Source organism: Panthera tigris, chromosome B1 (assembly GCF_018350195.1).
Source record: "Panthera tigris isolate Pti1 chromosome B1, P.tigris_Pti1_mat1.1, whole genome shotgun sequence".
Lineage (NCBI taxonomy): Eukaryota > Metazoa > Chordata > Mammalia > Carnivora > Felidae > Panthera > Panthera tigris.
This window is the reverse complement of record NC_056663.1, coordinates 131,613,135-131,631,175: the sequence shown is the minus strand read 5'-3', so window position 1 is coordinate 131,631,175 and position 18,041 is coordinate 131,613,135. Positions and strand designations below refer to the sequence as shown.

General features: G+C 38.5%; 2 protein-coding genes across 4 annotated transcripts in view; both read left to right on the top strand.

The window, feature by feature from the left end:
* The window catches only part of HERC6 (HECT and RLD domain containing E3 ubiquitin protein ligase family member 6), a 62,360-nt gene extending 53,039 nt beyond the window's left edge, over positions 1 to 9,321 (top strand). For all 3 annotated transcript variants that reach the window (XM_042984205.1, XM_007074813.3, XM_042984204.1), the window contains 6 exons: positions 307 to 473; positions 1,740 to 1,806; positions 2,660 to 2,730; positions 5,044 to 5,227; positions 5,318 to 5,420; positions 8,792 to 9,321. In XM_042984205.1, coding sequence (XP_042840139.1) covers positions 307 to 473; positions 1,740 to 1,806; positions 2,660 to 2,730; positions 5,044 to 5,227; positions 5,318 to 5,420; positions 8,792 to 9,015 — 816 coding nt within the window. In that variant the 3' untranslated portion in view covers positions 9,016 to 9,321. The remainder of the gene's footprint in view (positions 1 to 306; positions 474 to 1,739; positions 1,807 to 2,659; positions 2,731 to 5,043; positions 5,228 to 5,317; positions 5,421 to 8,791) is intronic.
* A 4,375-nt stretch (positions 9,322 to 13,696) lies between these two features.
* Positions 13,697 to 18,041, top strand: part of HERC5 (HECT and RLD domain containing E3 ubiquitin protein ligase 5) — a 46,214-nt gene continuing 41,869 nt past the window's right edge. Inside the window, exons 1-3 of the mRNA XM_015541865.2 lie at positions 13,697 to 14,209; positions 16,184 to 16,304; positions 16,988 to 17,064. Coding sequence (XP_015397351.2) covers positions 13,927 to 14,209; positions 16,184 to 16,304; positions 16,988 to 17,064 — 481 coding nt within the window. The 5' untranslated portion in view covers positions 13,697 to 13,926. The remainder of the gene's footprint in view (positions 14,210 to 16,183; positions 16,305 to 16,987; positions 17,065 to 18,041) is intronic.

Below are 18,041 nucleotides of genomic sequence, written 5' to 3'. Positions count from 1 at the left end.
AAAACCTTGGTTTATAAGGCTATCTGAGCAAATTTTTTTTATACCCCCATATGCTTTCAGTAACAGTAAGTGAATTCGTTTATTTACCTGAACTATCAATTTGTATGTTAACTTATGGAAGAAATTTAAATTGTATTAAAGCCTGTGTAAAACTTCAAACTTTATTTTCCTGAAGCCCATTTTGTTTCTAATTTGGGACTTTTAGAAAAGGGAACTGAAACCATTTTTTATTCATCTAATTATCCTTTTGGATTATTGATTATTTCTAATATATTATGGTTGCTTTTTTTTCTTTTCCTTTTCCAGCCTAAATTTGAGAAGAAGAGATATTTTCTCTTTGGGATGCTGTGTGGACTCTCCCTGTACAATTTAAATGTTGCCAACCTTCCTTTCCCACTGGCTCTCTTTAAGAAACTTCTGGACCAAAAGGCATCATTGCAAGATTTAATAGAACTCAGTCCTCTTCTCGGAAAGTAAGTAAATGTTTTTCCAGGACTGTAATTAGTAAGTTTCAGTTGTTCAGGAATAAATGATGCTAATCACACACATACACACAGAGAAAAGGTCTTTAATTGCAATAAATGTATGCTCTTTTGATGAATTTGAATTTGAGCATGACTTATAATAAAGTACATGTTCAAAAATAAAGAAAAGCCAAATGTTCTAATTATCAACCTAGAGCTCTGGCCTAGTCTCTTGAATTTATCTAGATGGAAACAGAACACAATATTCTTAATAAGAATAATGCATGCTATATGTATTTTAATAAATCATAGTCATATTTATTTAAATAAATCAGTGTGTCATCAACTTTATTTTTTGAGAATTGAAAAATACTTGTTCTAAGTTAAAAAGCAAACTAAATCCTGTAAGGAAAATACTGGCAACATATATGACAAAGGAGTAGTATCGCTGATATATAAATATATATGTGTATATGTGTGTCATCATACATAAATATGTATGGCTGAGTGTATGTATGTGTGTGTGTATGCATGTGTGTGTGTGTGTGTGTGTGTGTGTATATATATATGGCTAATAAAAAATGAAAATATGTTCAACCTTATTAGTAATTGAAGAACTATAAATGAAAATGAGATCCTTTTTCTGCTTCTAGATCGACAAATGTTAAAAAGTTTTTCATAAAATATTGAGTTGGCAACAGATTGGGGAAAAGGATTCTCTTCTCATGTACTATTAGTGGAAAAAGAAACTGCCCAGATTTACACTGCCCTGGCCATCCAGAACAGTTTCTCAACCTTGGTAACACTGACATTTTGGGCTAGATAAATCTTTATTGTGGAGGCTGATCTGAGCATTAAAGATGTTTAACAGCTTATAGGGTTGCTACCCATTAGGTGCCAGTGGCAACCCGTTTGCTAACTGTAACAGCCAAAGAGGTTTCCAGATTTTGCCAAATGTCCTCTATGTCCGAAATCACCCCAGATTGAGAAACACTGGTCTACAGGAAGGGGCTCCTTTCTATAATTTCCATCAAGACACAGCAGTGTCTATGTGTTAGCAGTGACCCAACCAATCAAACTGTAAAAAGAGGTTAAATCTAGGAAGAGGAAGTGGGAAGATAAAGAGAGGACATTTACCTGGCATTTTATACACTTCTATATTGTCAAAGATTTTTTCCATTAAACATTACTTTTGAAATTTTATAAGATTAGTAAATGTAACTTTAAAAACAAAATAAAATTAAAAATAACTTTTTAAATGAAAATTTTCATTAGGAATTTGCAAGAAATTCTAAATAATGAAGCTGATGACATTGGAGAAGAGCTTTACATATATTTTTCTGTGAGTACCAATGCAAACCAGATTATAGTTTAGCTTGAATCTGTTTTTTAGAAGAATTTTTACTATATTACCTTAAATAGGAGAATCCTTTGTTTTTGCTTTTATTTTCTGCCCTGCCCCTCTGGGCAGAAGGGTATTTTACTTCTGTACTGTAAGACTTTCCTCCCACCTGTTCCTCCTTTGATACCTTAGGTTTATATCCTCTCAAATAAGTGAAAATACAGCAATTATGCAATCGATGAGAACAATGTAAATAATTAAATGCGTAAGACAATATACAACATATACTAGGGTAGGTTTTTTTAATTTTTATACGTATTTAAAAGGCTACTACACAAATAATTATTTAGCTCCCAGTTATTTAACATTTTATAGGGAAGAATGTACTGGTATAATGGTATTGTGGTTGTATTTGGGAGAAAGAATTTATTCTGCCTTTAGAAGTCCTTCTACTTGGACTAAGAATCAAATTGACATGAGACAGATTAACAGGAGAATGTCAAATTTAATCTTGTACATACAGGGAAGCCATACAAACATGGAAATTCCAAAGGCAGGTAAAATGAGGTATATATGTCATTCTGACCTAAGGAAAAGGGTGCAGGTCCTCTATCTAAATTATTTTTAGACAGTTGAGGGGGAGGTAAAGAGCTTTTCCTGAATCTGCTGGGGGGGTTTAAATTTTTGGTTTTGTGTCTGTGTGTGTGCGCTTCTGTAGGTTTTTTATTGCTTTTAACTCAGAAATAACCTTCATGCCAATGTGGCCCATCATGGGGCAACCTGCCCATGGCCCCTGCAGTTGATTATTCAGACTTTTTTTCATGTTTGGTACCTGAGTACATTTTGCTTACAGATACACTGGGACAAAAATGATGTGGATTTAATTCCAAATGGGATCTCTGTACCTGTGGACCAAACCAACAAGTAAGTTTTGAGACACAGAATACATATAAAATGTTTGTATCACTATAATTTAAAAAATAAAAATAAATTATTATTTATTTTTGAGAGAGGGAGAGAGACAGAGCGTGAATGGGGAGGGGCAGAGAGAAAGGGAAACAGAGAATTGGAAGCAGGTTCCAGGCTCTGAGGTGTCAGCACAGAGCCAGACGACATAGGGCCTGAACTCACAGAGACGCAAGATCACGACCTGAGCTGGAGTCGGATGCTTAACTGAGTGAACCACCCAGGCGGGCCAATTTAAAATTTTTTTAAATATTTATTTTTGAGGGGCGCCTGGGTGGCTCAGTCGGTTGAGCATCTGATTCTGGCTCAGGTTGTGATCTCGCGGTCTGAGTTCGAGCCCCACATCGGGCTCTGTGCCGACAGCTCAGAGCCTGGAGCCTGTTTCGGATTCTGTGTCTCCCTCTCTCTCTGACCCTCCCCTGTTCACGCTCTGTATCTCTCTGTCTCAAAAAAAATAATAAATAAACGTTAAAAAAATTTTTTTTAATAAAAAAAAATATTTATTTTTGAGGGGGGCCTGGGGGGAGGGCAGAAAAAGGGAGATGCAGAATCCAAAGCAGGCTCCAGGCTCTGAGCTGTCAGCACAGAGCCTGACATGGGGCTGAACTCACAGGCCATGAGATTATGACCTGTGTCGAAGTCAGACGCCCAACCGAGCTACCCAGGCACTCCTCACTATAATGTATAAATGTATTTTAGCTTTTCAGATGATCATTTTAGCTCCTATTCTCTGAGAAAAATTGGTGGACTCTGCTGGGTGTGAAGTCTACTTAAAAAAAAAAAAAGTTACAGGGTAAGAGAAGGGGAAAAAGGAGTCAGGATTAAATATTTCCTTTGCAGCACTTTCACTAGTTATCAACTTAACAATTATTTTTGAGTCCTTACTCTGTACCAGATTTTATTCTAGGTACCAGAGATACAGCTGTGAAAAAGACAAAACCTGGAACTTAAGTTTCACTGGGACAGAGACAATATACAAATAAATTATTATGTAATATAATGTCAGATAAGGATGAGCACTGTGATGAAAGTTAGTTAAGAGATTTACAGTAGTTTTATGCTGGAGCCAGCTGGTATCTGCTTGTGAGAGCCGACTGTTCAATTTTCAAAAATGTTGAGAGTTTATTATTAAAATATCAGTAGCATGAAATCAGCCATGGTGGGAATATTACACCAGAACTGGCAAATGCTGCAAATGAGGATTCCCTTTCATTTTCTTCTCTTTAGGGAGCTGGCTGTTAACCACTTACCAGCACTGGTTTCAGGGGAGAGCTGATGGGGATTGGTTTAGACAGGACAGTCCACTTAGGACAGTTCACAACACTGCTCAAAGGGTGGGAGACTGTCATGTTTCCGGTGGATATCTGGTGGAAATACCTCCAAGTAGCAACCCTGCCATCAGGAAATTCATCATGGTGTGAGAAAGCCAGACTTCGCAGAAATAATTTACACACAGTAACGTGTTGTGACAGAGGAGGGAGAAGGGAACAGAGGACCAATCCTGAGAAAGTCATGTTTATATGTAACTCTGGATGGAGCAGTTACATGGAGAAGTTACCATGTAAAGAGGGAGCACTGCATGCTGTGGCCTAACTACAAGAGAGACAGGGAGACCACAGAACTGAAGGTCAGTTTGGCCAAAGCTTCTAATGCAAATGGGAAGAGGCCAGCGGTGTCAGCCAAGAGTGAGATCAGGGAAGTTTGGAATTTGCCCTAAGGGCAATGGAAAGAAAGCCTTTGAAAGATTTTAAGCAGGAGAATTACATATTCATTTTTTTTAATGTTTTTATTTTTTGAGAGAGAGAGAGAGAGAGAGAGAGAGAGAGAGACAGAGCATGAGCAGGGGAGGGGCAGAGAGAGGGTGACACAGAATCCGAAGCAAGCTCCAGGCTCTGAGCTGTCAGCACAGAGCCCAATGCTAGGCTGGAACCAATGGACGACCTGAGCTGAAGTCTCAGGTGTCCCTGAGAATACCAGGCATCCCAGAGCCACCCAGGCATCCCAGAGAATTACATATTCAGATTAGAGTTTTTAAAGGATTTTGGAAGAAAATGAAAGCAAAACAAAGTCTTAGTCCTTTTGCTACATTCTCTGAGGTTCCTTCCTCCAGCTGACCAGATGTTTTTACTTCTCTCTGTCTACAGGGTTGTATGCTATATAGAAACAATTTATTTTTTCTTTCTCAGTAGAAATGGTAAAAAGGGCAAAGTAGAGAATATTTAGTCAATGGTAAAGTATGTTATCAGCTTTTTCTTTTCTGCTTCCCTCAAGGAAAGAATATGTTTCCGTATGTGTTGATTACATTTTCAACACCTCTGTAAAGGCAGTTTATGAGGAATTTCAGAGAGGATTTTATAAAGTCTGTGACAAGGAGATGCTTACAATTTTCCAGCCCGAAGAACTAATGACAGCAGTGGTTGGAAATACTGATTATGACTGGAAACAGTTTGAAAAGGTTGGTGATAACGAAAAGTGCCCCCAGTTCTTCCAAACAACTTGTGTATATTCCTTCTAAAAACCACTTTTCTCCCTCTTTTTTCTCAAGAATTCACAATATGGTCAAGGATACCACAAATCACACCCTACTATACTGATGTTTTGGAAAGCTTTCCACAAATTAACTTTGGAGGAAAAGAGAAAATTCCTCTGTAAGTATTACTAATAGGTGGATTTATACTTAAATATCTTTTTAAAAGATAAATACTTTATTTGCCATGAAGTCATTATGCATAGTGTGGGTCACACATGTTAATGGCAAAGCCAGGCTTCCTAAACCAATGTTTTTATTTATAAAAGCCTAGTTTCCCATTAAAAAAAATAATAATAATACACATATCACTAGTTGGTTCCTAATCAAACCTTTAATCTCACATTCCTATCTTTATTTATCTAAGACCTATGGAATTAGGATAATGTGTATTTCTCTAATACCATTTTAGAAATAATACCAATAGCAATGACCGCTGATGATAATACTAACAGCATTTATTGTATGCTTATTCTATCCCAGGCATTGTACTGACCACTTCATATCTGTAACTTCCCTTTATCCTAATAGCAATGTTTTGAGGTAGGTACTTATTTTTCCACATTTCAAAACTGAGGAAAAAGAGGCTTGATGCATTTAGTAGCTGACCTATATTCAGACAGTTGGTGAGTGTGAGAACCCAACAGGTTGGTCCAAAGCCAAGGCTCTGAACCACTAAGCTCTGTGGCCTTGTGGTGTAAGAATGTCTCTTGGTGGGAACCCTAAGGTTTCCCTAGCACAGACTTAATGACTTATTCTCTCACCTCCCCATCCCTTTGTTCAGTTATTCCTGAGATGTACTTCTTCTTGCTATTTTTGTTGCTACTGAGGCCACTGGAGGACAATTCCAACTTCTCCACAAACTACTTATTCACAGGCCCAAACTACCTGTCTGATTTTCTCTTTGAATGGTAAACTTCTGCTTCTGCCCACTGGTTCCACTGTCTGTGCATTCAGTGAGTTCACTAACATCTTCCCACCTTTGACTTTTTCTTGGGCTTTCCCCTCTGCCTTGAAAGTTTATGTAACATCTTTCCTTGAGAACTAACTAGCCAGGTGTGACCCCTGACTGAAGTCTCCCTGCTACCCCCGCCTGGTGCCCCCCTCAGTCTCAGGGCCTTCATTAGACTCTTCATCTCATATTTCCTAGTTGAGCTAAATTACACTTCCCTGTATCTTGCTATTCTCTTTCCTTTTATGTGATTTTCCCCAACTAGACCATGAACTCACTGAGGACAAAGACCAAAAGTCATGATTTTTCTATGCTCCACATGGCCCTATGTGGTTCTTGCTGCACAAGGGTACTCAGTATTGTTTACTGAATGAAATGATTGATTTCTCCCTTTTTATTTTATGTTTTGTTCTTTCTGTGAAACATCTTAACTGCACCAAAACCCATAAAATACTTAGGACTAAAGGTAACCAAAGAGGTGAAAAATCTATACACTGAAAACTATAGAAAGCTCATGAAAGAAACTGAAGAAGACACACACACACACAAATGGAAAAATATTCCATGCTCATGGATAGGAAGAACAAATAATGTTAAAATGTCGATATTACCCAAAGCAATCTACATATTCAATGCAATTTCTATCAAAATAACACCAGCATTCTTTACAAAGCCAGAAAAAAAAAATCCTAAAATTTGTACGGAACCAGAAAAGACCCCAATAGCCAAAGCAATCCTGAAAAGAAAACCAGAACTGGAGGCATCACAATTCCAGACTTCAAGATGTATTACAAAGCTGTAATCATCAAGACAGTATGGAACTGGCACAAAAAACAGACACTTAGATCAATGGAACAGGAGAAGCCAGAAATGGACCCACAAACATATGGCCAACTAATCTTTGACAAAGCAGAACAGAATATTCAACGGAAAGAAGACAGTCTTTTCAGCAAATGGTGTTTGGAAAACTGGACAACAACATACAGAAAAATGAACCTGGACCACTTTTTTTTTTAAATGTTTATATTGAGAGACAGAGACAGACAGAGCATGAGCATGGGAGGGGCAGAGAGAGGAACAGACACAGAATCTGAAGCAGGCTTCAGACACTGAGCTCTTAGCACAGAGCCTGAAGTGGGGCTCGAACTCACAAACTGCGAGACCATGACCTGAGCCGAAGTCGGACACTTAACCAGGCGTCCCAGAACCTAGACCACTTTCTTACGCCATCCACAAAAATAAACTCAAAATGGATGAAAGACCTAAACGTAAGACGGGAGGCCATCAAAATCCTAGAGGAGAAAGTAGGCAAAAACCTCTTTGACCTCAGCCGCAGCAACTTCTTACTCAACACTTCTCTAGAGGCAAGGGAAACAAAAGCAAAAATGAACTGTTGGGACCTCATCAAAATAAAAAGCTTCTGCACAGCAAAGGAAACAATCAGTAAAACTAAAAGGCAACTGATGGAATGGGAGAAGATATTTGCAAAGGACATATCAAGTAAAGGGTTAGTATCCAAAATCTGTAAAGAACTTATCAAACTCAACACCCATAAAACAAATAATCCAGTGAAGAAATGGGCAAAAGATGTGAATAAACACTTTTCCAAAGAAGACATCCAGATGGCTAACAGAAGCATGAAAAAATGCTCAACATCACTCATCATCAGGGAAATACAAATCCAAGCCACATTGAGAGACCACCTCACACCTGTAAGAATGGCTAATATTAACAACGCAGGCAACAACAGATGGTGGCAAGGATACGGAGAAAGAGGATCTCTTTTGCACTGCTGGTGGGAATGCAAACTGGTGCAGCCACTCTGGAAAAGAGTACAGAGGTTCCTCAAAAAATGAAAAACAGAACTACCCTAGGACCCAGCAATTGCATTACTAGGTATTTATCCAAAGGATACAGGTGTGCTGTTTTGAAATGGCACATGCACCCCAGTGTTTATAGCAGTGCTATTGATAATAGCCAAAGTATGGTAAAAGCCCAGATGTCCATCGACAGATGAATGGATAAAGATGTTGTGTGTACACACACACACACACACACACACACACACACACACACTGGAGTATTACTCAGCAATCAAAAAGAATGAAATCTTGCCATTTGCAACAATGTGAATGGAACTACAGTGTATTATGCTAAATGAGATTAGTCCATCAGAGGAAGACAAATATCATATGACTTCACTCATTTGTGGAATTTAAGATACAAAACATGAACACAAGGGAAGGGAAGCAAAAATAATGTAAAACCAGGGAGGGGGACAAAACATAAGAGACACTGAAATATAGAGAACAAACTGAGGGTTGCTGGAGGGGTTGTGGGTGGGAGGACGGGCCAAATGGGTGAGGGGCATTAAGGAGGTTACTTGTTGGGATGAGCACTGGGTGTTATATATAGGGGATGAATCACTGGATTCTACTCCTGAAATCATTATGGCACTATATGCTAACTAACTTGGATATAAAACAAAACAAAACAAAACAAAAAACAACACATCTTAACCAAAGTCTATTTCTTTCTAGTTTTTCTTAAAGGAAATGACAGGCTGCATGCAAGAGGCAAACAGGAAATGGGAATCCTCTTTCGCTGTCCCAAAACTTTCAGTGAAAGAGATAACCCAAGAGCATTGACATGTCATAATATTCTGGACCTCCCTAAATATTCTACGATGGAAAGAGTGGAGGAGGCCCTTCAAGTAGCCATCAACAGCAACAAAGGATTTGCCTCCCTCCAAATCACAGACTGACTCCTGATAGTTTTGGTGATGCCTTGTATTCTCAGGCCCTCTCATCTTCAACTCGTTTGTTCTTCCTTAGGTCTAAGTGACACAAAGGGTTGAATAGATTTTAGAATTAGTTGACAAATGTTGGGGTAAACAATAATATGATGAATCAAGAATAATTTTTTAAGAATAATTTTTTAATAAATTAACATTTCTTGATCCCTAAATTTGTTATTTGAATGTTTGCTTTTTACTGAATTATTCCTGAACAATAATTTTCATGTAAAAATAAACTGAATATTAAAAGCCAACAGATATTTTTAAAAATGTTGTTCATCTAGGGGCACCTGGGTGGCTCAGCTGGTTAAGAGTTCAACTCTTGATTTCAGCTCAGGTCATGATCTCATTGCCTGTGAGTTCAAGCCCCATGTCCTGCTTTGCGCTGACAGTGCAGAGCCTGCTTGGGATTCTCCCTCTCTTTGTCTCTCTGCTTCTCTCTCTCTTTCTCTAATTAAATAAATAAACTTTGGAAAGAAACAATAAAATAAAATGTTGTTCATCTAATAAACACTGTCTGCAAATATTAAAGATATTATGCTGGTTTGAAAAAATAAAGTAATTCAACAGGTTTTTGAGGCATGTAAATATATATTTTATATTCTAAAATGTCTTGAATTTAGCCAGCTGCTGAGTAATTTTATTGAAAAATCTATATGTTAAAGGATTCATTAGTTCATTGAATAAATACTTATCCTCAATCCTGTTCCAAGAGTCAGTCTAAATGCATATATCATTATTTTGGTTAAACACTGAGCCCAACCAGGAGCTCCCATCCGATGGTAGTTGGAGAAAATGAAGACATGAAATATGTCTTAGCAATATGGCTATAGAATGAATTAAAGGAGAAGTTAAGTATGGCTATAAATGGCCAATGGATTTTTTTAGATCAGTTCTGTCTTGTATTAAATTATAAACTGTAAACTGTTCTATAAGTTCCTGTTGTATGGCAACCATACAGAGAAGCCTTGTATCAGTGGCACTTTGGAAAAGGAAAGACCATGGGGTAAAGTCAAAATTGGGGTGCTGATGTGGAAAGAGAGCAGAATCACCTGAAGATAGAACAGAGAGAATTCACTAAGGATACTAGAATGTGAGGTGGTCTGTAGGAACATAAGCCCCAGTCAATTCTCAGATTTCTTTTGGATATGTCTGGTTTATATAATAAATGGAATGAAGGCCCAGATGTATTCTATTTGAATTTTAAGGGAAAAGGTAACCTCTAAATCTCAGGGAACCCTAGGCACTCGACTGTTCAGTTGTATTTTTCAGGCCATTCAGTTCCAATGTAAATCTTCTAATGCAAACAGATGAACTATACTAAACATTTATGGAAGAGAGCATTGCAATTCTTTACATATTCGTTCAGAAAACAGAGGAAGAGGGGTGCCCTGCCTTGCTGGCTCAGTGGGAAGAGAATCCAACTCTTGATCTTGGGGTTGTGAGTTAGAGCCATACATTGGGTGCAGAGATTACTTAAAAATAAAATCTTAATAAAAAAGGGGGGGCACCTGGTTGGCTCAGTCGGCTAAGCATCCAACTCTTGATTTCGGCTCAGGCCATGATCTCATAGTTTGGGAGTTCCAGCCCCACATCAGGCTTGTAGCTGACAGTGCAGAGCCTGCCTGGGATTCTCTCTGTCTCCCTCTCTCTGACCCTCCCTCGCGTTCATAAGTTCTCTCTCAAAATAAATTAAAAAAAAAAAAAGGGAAGGAAGAAAGGAAGAAAGAAAGAAAGAAAAAAAGAAAGAAAAAGGAAGAAGAAAACAGAGGAAGAGGGAACACTTTCCAATTAAGTACAATATCAGCATTACCCTAATACCAAAACCAGACAAAGACATTATAGGGGAAAAAAAAAAAAACAACAACCCTGCAAGTATTTCTCATGAACAGAGATACAAAAAATTTTTTCCAGGATTCTGGATATCAGACATATCCAACAAAATATAAGGATAATATCTGTAATCAAGTGGGGTTTAGTCCAGAAATACACCTAAAAATCTATTACATTTCACAGTAAGACTAAAAAAATCATGTAATTACCTCAATAGACACACACAAAAAAACTGACCAAATGCAATAGCCACTCACACATGATATTTTTAGCAAACTAGGACCAGAAGGGAACTTCCTCAATCTGATAGAACCTACGAAGTGCTAAACTTACACTTAATGGTAAAAGGCTAAATGCTTTCCTTCTAAAACTAGTGACAGGCTGGCTCAATCGCTTAAGCAGCTCAATCGCTTAAGCGTCAGACTCAGACTCTTCGTCTCAGCTCAGGTCACAATCTCAAGGTTTGTGAGATCAAGCCCCAAGTTGGGCTCTGCGCTGACAGTGCAGAGCCTGCTTGGGATTCTCTCCCTTTCCCTGTCTCTCTGCCCTCCCCTCACTTGTGTGAGCGTGTGCACACACTCAAAATAAATACACTTTAAAAATAAAAAATAAAAATAAAACTAGTAACAAGGCAAGGATGCCTCTCATCACTTCTATTCAACATTGTACTAGAGGCACTAGTCTATACAAGAGGGCAAAGTGAAAAAAAAGGCATAATGATCTGAAAGGAAGGAATAAAACTATCTTATTTATAGACTACATGATCATCTGCAGAAGATCCTAAGGGATCTAAAAAAACAAACCACCCACCAATAGTATTAAGTAAATATAGAAAAGTCTCAGGATTCCAGGTCAAATATAAAAATTAACTACTTCTATATACTCACAACAACCATAAATTAAATTTTAAAAAGTATCATTTGCAATATCATCAAAAAATAAAAAATATTTAAGGATAAATATAACAATATATGTTCAACTATACAGTGAAAACTAGACAATATTGCTTAAAGACATTAAAGAAGCTTTAAATTATTGGGGAGAGATATCAATTATGTCAATTCTTCCCAAACTGATTTAATTTAGTGCAATTTCAAAATCCCTGCAGTTTGTTTTGTAGATAATGATAAATATATATGGAAATACATATGGAAATGTGGAAGACCTAAAATAGCCAAAACAAACAAAAATAAAATATAGCCAAAAGAACACCGAAGAAAGGCCAATGCTGGAGCATTTCAATGAACTGATTTTGAAACTTAATTATAATCTACAGTAATCAAAGCAGTGTGGTCTCAGAGTAAAAATAGATATATAGATCAAGGGAACACAGTAAAAAGTCCAGAAATAAATCCAATTACACATGGCCAACAGAGGTTTGCCAAAGACACTAAGGCAATCCAACCGGCAAAGGCTAGCTAGAACAACTGGAAATATGTAAAGACAGAAATTAACCTCTATCCTTACCTCGCACCATAAAGAATACTTCATTTGAAATGTAACAAAGACCTAAAACTACAAAATTTCTAGAAGATAACATGTAAAAAAAATCTTCGAAATCTTGGGTTAAGCAAAGTTTTTCTAAGACCCTCCCCCAAAAGGCATTAACTATGTAAAAGAAAAAAAATGGATAAATTGCATTGAAATTAAAATTTTTTGCTCTTCAAAAGACACTAAATAAAATTAAAAGGCAAGCCACAGACTGGTAGAAAACATTTCAAAGCAAATCTAATAAAGGACTTGATATATAACAAAGTACTGCAATATATATAAAGAACTTTGAGATAATGACCATTCAAATTAATAAACAGCAAAAGATGTGAAGAGATACTTCACCAAAGAGACAGAGATTAGCACTAATAAGCATATGAAAAGATGCTTCAACATCATTAATCATTAGGGAAATGTTAATTAAAACCACAGTAAAGATACACCTATAGACTGCAACGGCTATAGTTTAAAAGACTGACAATACCAAATGTCGTCAAGGATATGTATAGAGGGACCGGCACTCCCATAAATTGCTGGAGGATATGCAAAACGGTAAGCACTTTGGAAAGGTTTCGGAGTGTCTTTCACCACAGTCATGTATTTATCATACGACATGGCAATTCCATTTTTAGGTATTTACTCACAAGAAAACATTTATCCATTCAAAGACTTGCTCATTGTCATAGTACCTCTATTCATTGTAGCCCCAAACTGGAAAAGAACTAAAGTACCTGTTAATCGGCTAATGGACAACTAATTGTTGTATACCCATATATCGGAATACCATTCAACAATCACTACTGACTGACCAACTACTGATGAAACACAACAGGATTGATCTCAAAAGCATTATTTATGCTAAGTGGAGAAAAAGGCAGACACAAAGACTGCACAGTAGTTTGACTCCATTTGTAAGGAATTCTCGAAAAGGCAAACCGTACTGACAGAAAGCACATCACTGGTTGCCAGGCACCGCGACGTGGGCGGAGGGAGTGACCGCGCAGTTCTTTCAGTTTCATCGCGATCGTGTGGCGGAGCCTGAGACAGAATGCTTAACAAGCTGACTTTCCTTACCATAGTTTCTGGAAATTATGCAAGTCTGCCCGTGTTCAGTGCTCCTCCTAGTGGAACTGCAGTGTTTCTTCCAAAGCCACTTAGTACAGGAGTTCAGGTGGCCAAAGCTCGCCCGGGGACAGCTCCTCAGCCTTGCCCACCCATCTCGTGACCTGCCAGCACCCTGTTTACTGTGGCTGCCTTCCAACCCATTTCTGACGCTTTCGAGTTTCCCTTTCCTTTTCCACTTCTCTTCCGCCCCCTTACAAGAGCGTCGGTTTCGTTTCCTACTGAACTGCCGGCTCCGCCCCCCAAACAGCACGTGGCTAGTCCGGCAACTGAGCGGGGGCGGAGCAGAGGAGGCTACAGTTCCTCGACGCCGCGGCGAGGTTCGCTAGCTGTGGCTGCGCACCGCGACGCGGGGAACCGATTTCTTGGGAGCTCCATTTCCAACGAGGTCTGGAAAGCCGAGGCGCGGCTGTGGAGCCCGGGAAAGGGGCGATGGAGCGGAGGCCACGAAGGGGGGCGCGGGGCGGCGCGCGCTCGGCTCCCGGGCCGGCCCCGGCGCCCCGAACCACAGCGCCCGGGCGCTCCGCGGAACCGCAGGGCACGCAGCTCTGGCTCTTCCCCAGCGCCGCCGGCCTCCGCGGGGCGCTGCACCAGAGGACCGAGGCGACGCGCCAGATGTGCTGTACGCGCGGGCGCCTGGTGGTGTTGGAGCGCGGCGGGGCCGGCGTCGAGGTCCACCAGCTGCCGGCGGGGAGCGACGGCACCAGGAAGCCGAGTGAGTAGGAGGGAAATGCCCGCTCGGCCGTCCTACCTCGGGCTGGGGGTGTGAGGGTGGGCGGCCGGGGGACCCCGGTGTAGCGCCTGCGGGGCCGGGGCGGCACGGACGCTTCTCTCCGGAGCTCCCCGATTGTGGGTGTGCCGTCCTCTAACCGGGAAGGAGAGCTTAGAAAGCTCTACGCCGCAGCGGTCCGCGGTGGCCACAGAAATGCGCCGGGCCCGGTGGCTTTTGCGTTTGGTGCGTTCGATTCCCTGTGCTCTCCCTTCTCCACGTCCCTAGTTGGCGCTGAGTTTGCGGGAGGGCGGGGGAGGAGGGTATCGAGAACTGGGTCTCGCCCTCCACACGTTGGCCGCGCGGACCGAGCGCGCTTGCCGGCAGCATCTTCTTAGCTAGTCCGCTTTTAGCACTGGTATCTGTTCAGTTTGGTTGTCACTTCTTTTTAGAGCGCACCGGCTCTGATTTTGTGTGCCTTTGGAGAATACAGTTCTCTTGTTCCCAACGATACTATCTTATATATGCAAGCAATTTAAAGAGTGCTTTCAGTTGCATTTATCCGAGGTGGTAATCTCTATAGATTAGGTGTCAGGAACTGTGGTTTCGATTTTTTAGGTGGAGGAAAGCAAATGGCCACATAGAAACTTTTGCCCATCTGAATAGTGAAGAAAATGGTATTTTACCAGTCGTTTTGCTTTTACCTTGAGTGAAGTCAAGCATCTTTTTTTTCTATTGGCCATTTGCATTCTTTTTGAATTGCCTTTTCATACCTTTGACTAGCTTTTAAAAATTTGAGTTCTTAATTTTTTTCTTATTTATTTGAAAGAGTTATTTGAATATTAAGAATAGCCCTTTGTCCATTTTATACGTTGTGATGTTTTTCCCAACTTTTGTTGGTGTTATTTTACGGTCTCCTTCTACAGTCTTCTTTTAAGAAGGGTTATGGATTTTGTGTTACAACGCTATCCACAGTCTCAAGGTTTTTTTTTTTTGTTTTGTTTTCTTAATGTACTCATCCTTATAGGAATTTTAAGCTTTTATTTTTAAAGTCAAAATTTTTGATGCACTTGAAAATTATTTTGATTTAAGGTAATAGGGTAATCTAGATTTATTTGTTTCTCCAAATAGCTAGTCTGATGTCCCAGTACCTTTTTTGAGTAACCTTTTTTTCAACTGATTTGAAGTGCTGATCTCTAAAAAACGTTAGTCTGTTTAACCATTTCTCCTTTATTACCAAACTGTTTTGCTGCTCATATCATTTGTAATATGAAGTGGTTTGTGCGTTGAGATTCTTACATGAGTAAATTGTGTTTGATTAGAACCGAAAAGTAAAACAAGTTCCCACATTTAATTTTTGTAAACAAATGAAATAAGAGTAAATGGTAACTGTGGATAATTTTAAATCTCTTAACTTTTAGAAAGAGTTAAATATTCAATAATGCCAATAAAAATTCTTTTAACAGTATCCTTCCTTAAAAATAATGCCCCAAGACCTTGGCTTTTATATTGAGCAGTGAGGAGGGTTTTATTATTGTTATTTCTTTGTATTTGGAAAGAGTATATCTCAAAATACACCATGTATTTTCTCCTAAAGAGTTATGTCTTCCAGATACTGTTATATTTTCTTATAGACTTTTTCATTTCTGTCACTTTAAATTTAATTTTTCTGTCTCAATTTATTAAACAGGAATCTAAAAGCAAATATTTAATTGGTTATATTAAGTCTATATTCAATTTAAAACAAAGTATGAATCCGTGCTTTCCCAAATTGAAAAAATCCATCATCAAAACAGTAGTTTTTGCTAATTTGTCTGCTTTTCTTTCTTGAATTTTTCTTTAAAGAGAAGTTCATGTTAAGTCTAAGTTGTTCAGTTGAAATGTTTTTCCAGGTGTTTTAAGTGTGTTATAATGAAATCAGTAATAATAGTGAGTTAATAACCAGACTGATGATAGTTCCTGGTTGCATTTGCTCTGCAGAGTGCATTAAGTTAGGAAAAAAAACGAAGATACATTCCGTGGACCAAGGAGCAGAGCACATGCTGATTCTATCCTCAGATGGAAAACCATTTGAGTACAACTATAGCATAGAACATGCAAGGTAGGGAACTTTTTTCTTTTATTAAGAAATATTAAGAATATTTTTCTTTTATTAAAAGGCAATCATAATTTTTGTAGGAAAATGTTACTTTATATGAACCTTGTCCCCTGCTTTTCATAGTGGCTCTTAGTAAGCAATTCTGAAATGACCAGTGAATTCCATCAGTAAATTACTATACCAGGTTGTGTCCCATAGGCAACATGTCTTGCTTTGGCATTTGAAAGACATGATTGTTAGTCTGCCTCACCCCAAATTGGACTTTCACATTCATTAGATTATTTAACCCTCATAATAATCCTATAAATTAGATTACCAGAAATAAAAGTTTTCAACCTAGGAGAAAAATGGCATTATCAAGGAATGATTTATGAGAGTTTTTCCTAGTAGATTGTGTGAATTAGAACTTTTTTTTATCTTGTATTATTCCTGTATCATACAATTAACTGTTTGCAAAAGAGGCTTAAAATCATTTGAATGTAATAATACAATTCATGTTATTTTACTTTTTAAACCACCACTTAAAACATATAGTATTTTTTATAATTTTTGATGTACTGAATGTGAAGCAGTAAATTTAAATATTTCCTTGACTTTCATCCCAATTAAATACAATTAGTAATTTTAACATTGATATTGTGACTTTTATTACAGTGATTGACACAAAATATATTTTCTTTCATCAGGTTTCAATGCATTTTACAAGAAAAAAGTATAATTCAGATCACATGTGGGGATTATCATTCTCTTGCACTCTCAAAAGGTACTTTTCTAGAATATTGGTTTTTAGAGGAAATAAATGCATATATATGTAGAACTAGTAGAATGTGTATGCGTCACCTTGCAACAGACAGAAATATGGTTTTGAATTTGATATAATTCAGGGCACTTAACTCTTTTTTTTTTTTTTAAGTAAACTTCAGGCCCAACTTGGGGCTTGAACTCACAACCCTGAGATAGAGTCCATAAAGAGTCACATGCTCTACTGACTGAGCTAGCCACATTCCCCAAGGCACTTGTTCTTAAAGGAGATACAAAATAAGAGAATTTTTGGACATATAAAATCTTCAGGTTTCCATAATTATTATTCCTACATTTTATTCTGTCAAATGACAAAACAAAACCAGTTTAGTAAAGAATTTGATACCCTTTGTTCAAGGACAAGCAATCGATGGATTGGGAGTATAGTGCATCACAAGCAGTGGAGCACTGTTTTGGAGGGATTTTGTGCAAGAGTGAGTTTTATAGAGTGTTAGAAGCAGTACACTACTGCTTGTGTAGAAATAGGGCATGATTGGTTGGGAAGGGTTGCATATTTAACCCTCCTCAGAAAGATCAGGGAACAAGGAAATAAGCATATATCCCAGAGCTGGTTTGGTGTTTGGGGATTGGCTGACTGGATATGTGGCGGTTCTGGTCAAGCAGAGCATCTAAAGGAACATATAAGTTCAGTTTGCTGACATGGCACCTTGGGCAGGAATGGCTCCATCTTGACCCTAGAGATTTTTCCAACACTTTTGTGTTTTTATTTTTTAAGTATGAAACAGTGAAAATATTCTGAGTAATCAAAATCATCGTGGACTCAGGACCAGGCATGGGCCACCGTTTTCGAGAACATTCTTCCCTCCTTCTAGTGCTCTTTTAGCTCCCGTGGCAGGAGCTTAGAATCCCTTGGATCTGCTCTTGTGGCCAGTTTGAAAACCTCTGATGTGTTTTCACATTACCATTTGAATTCAGGGA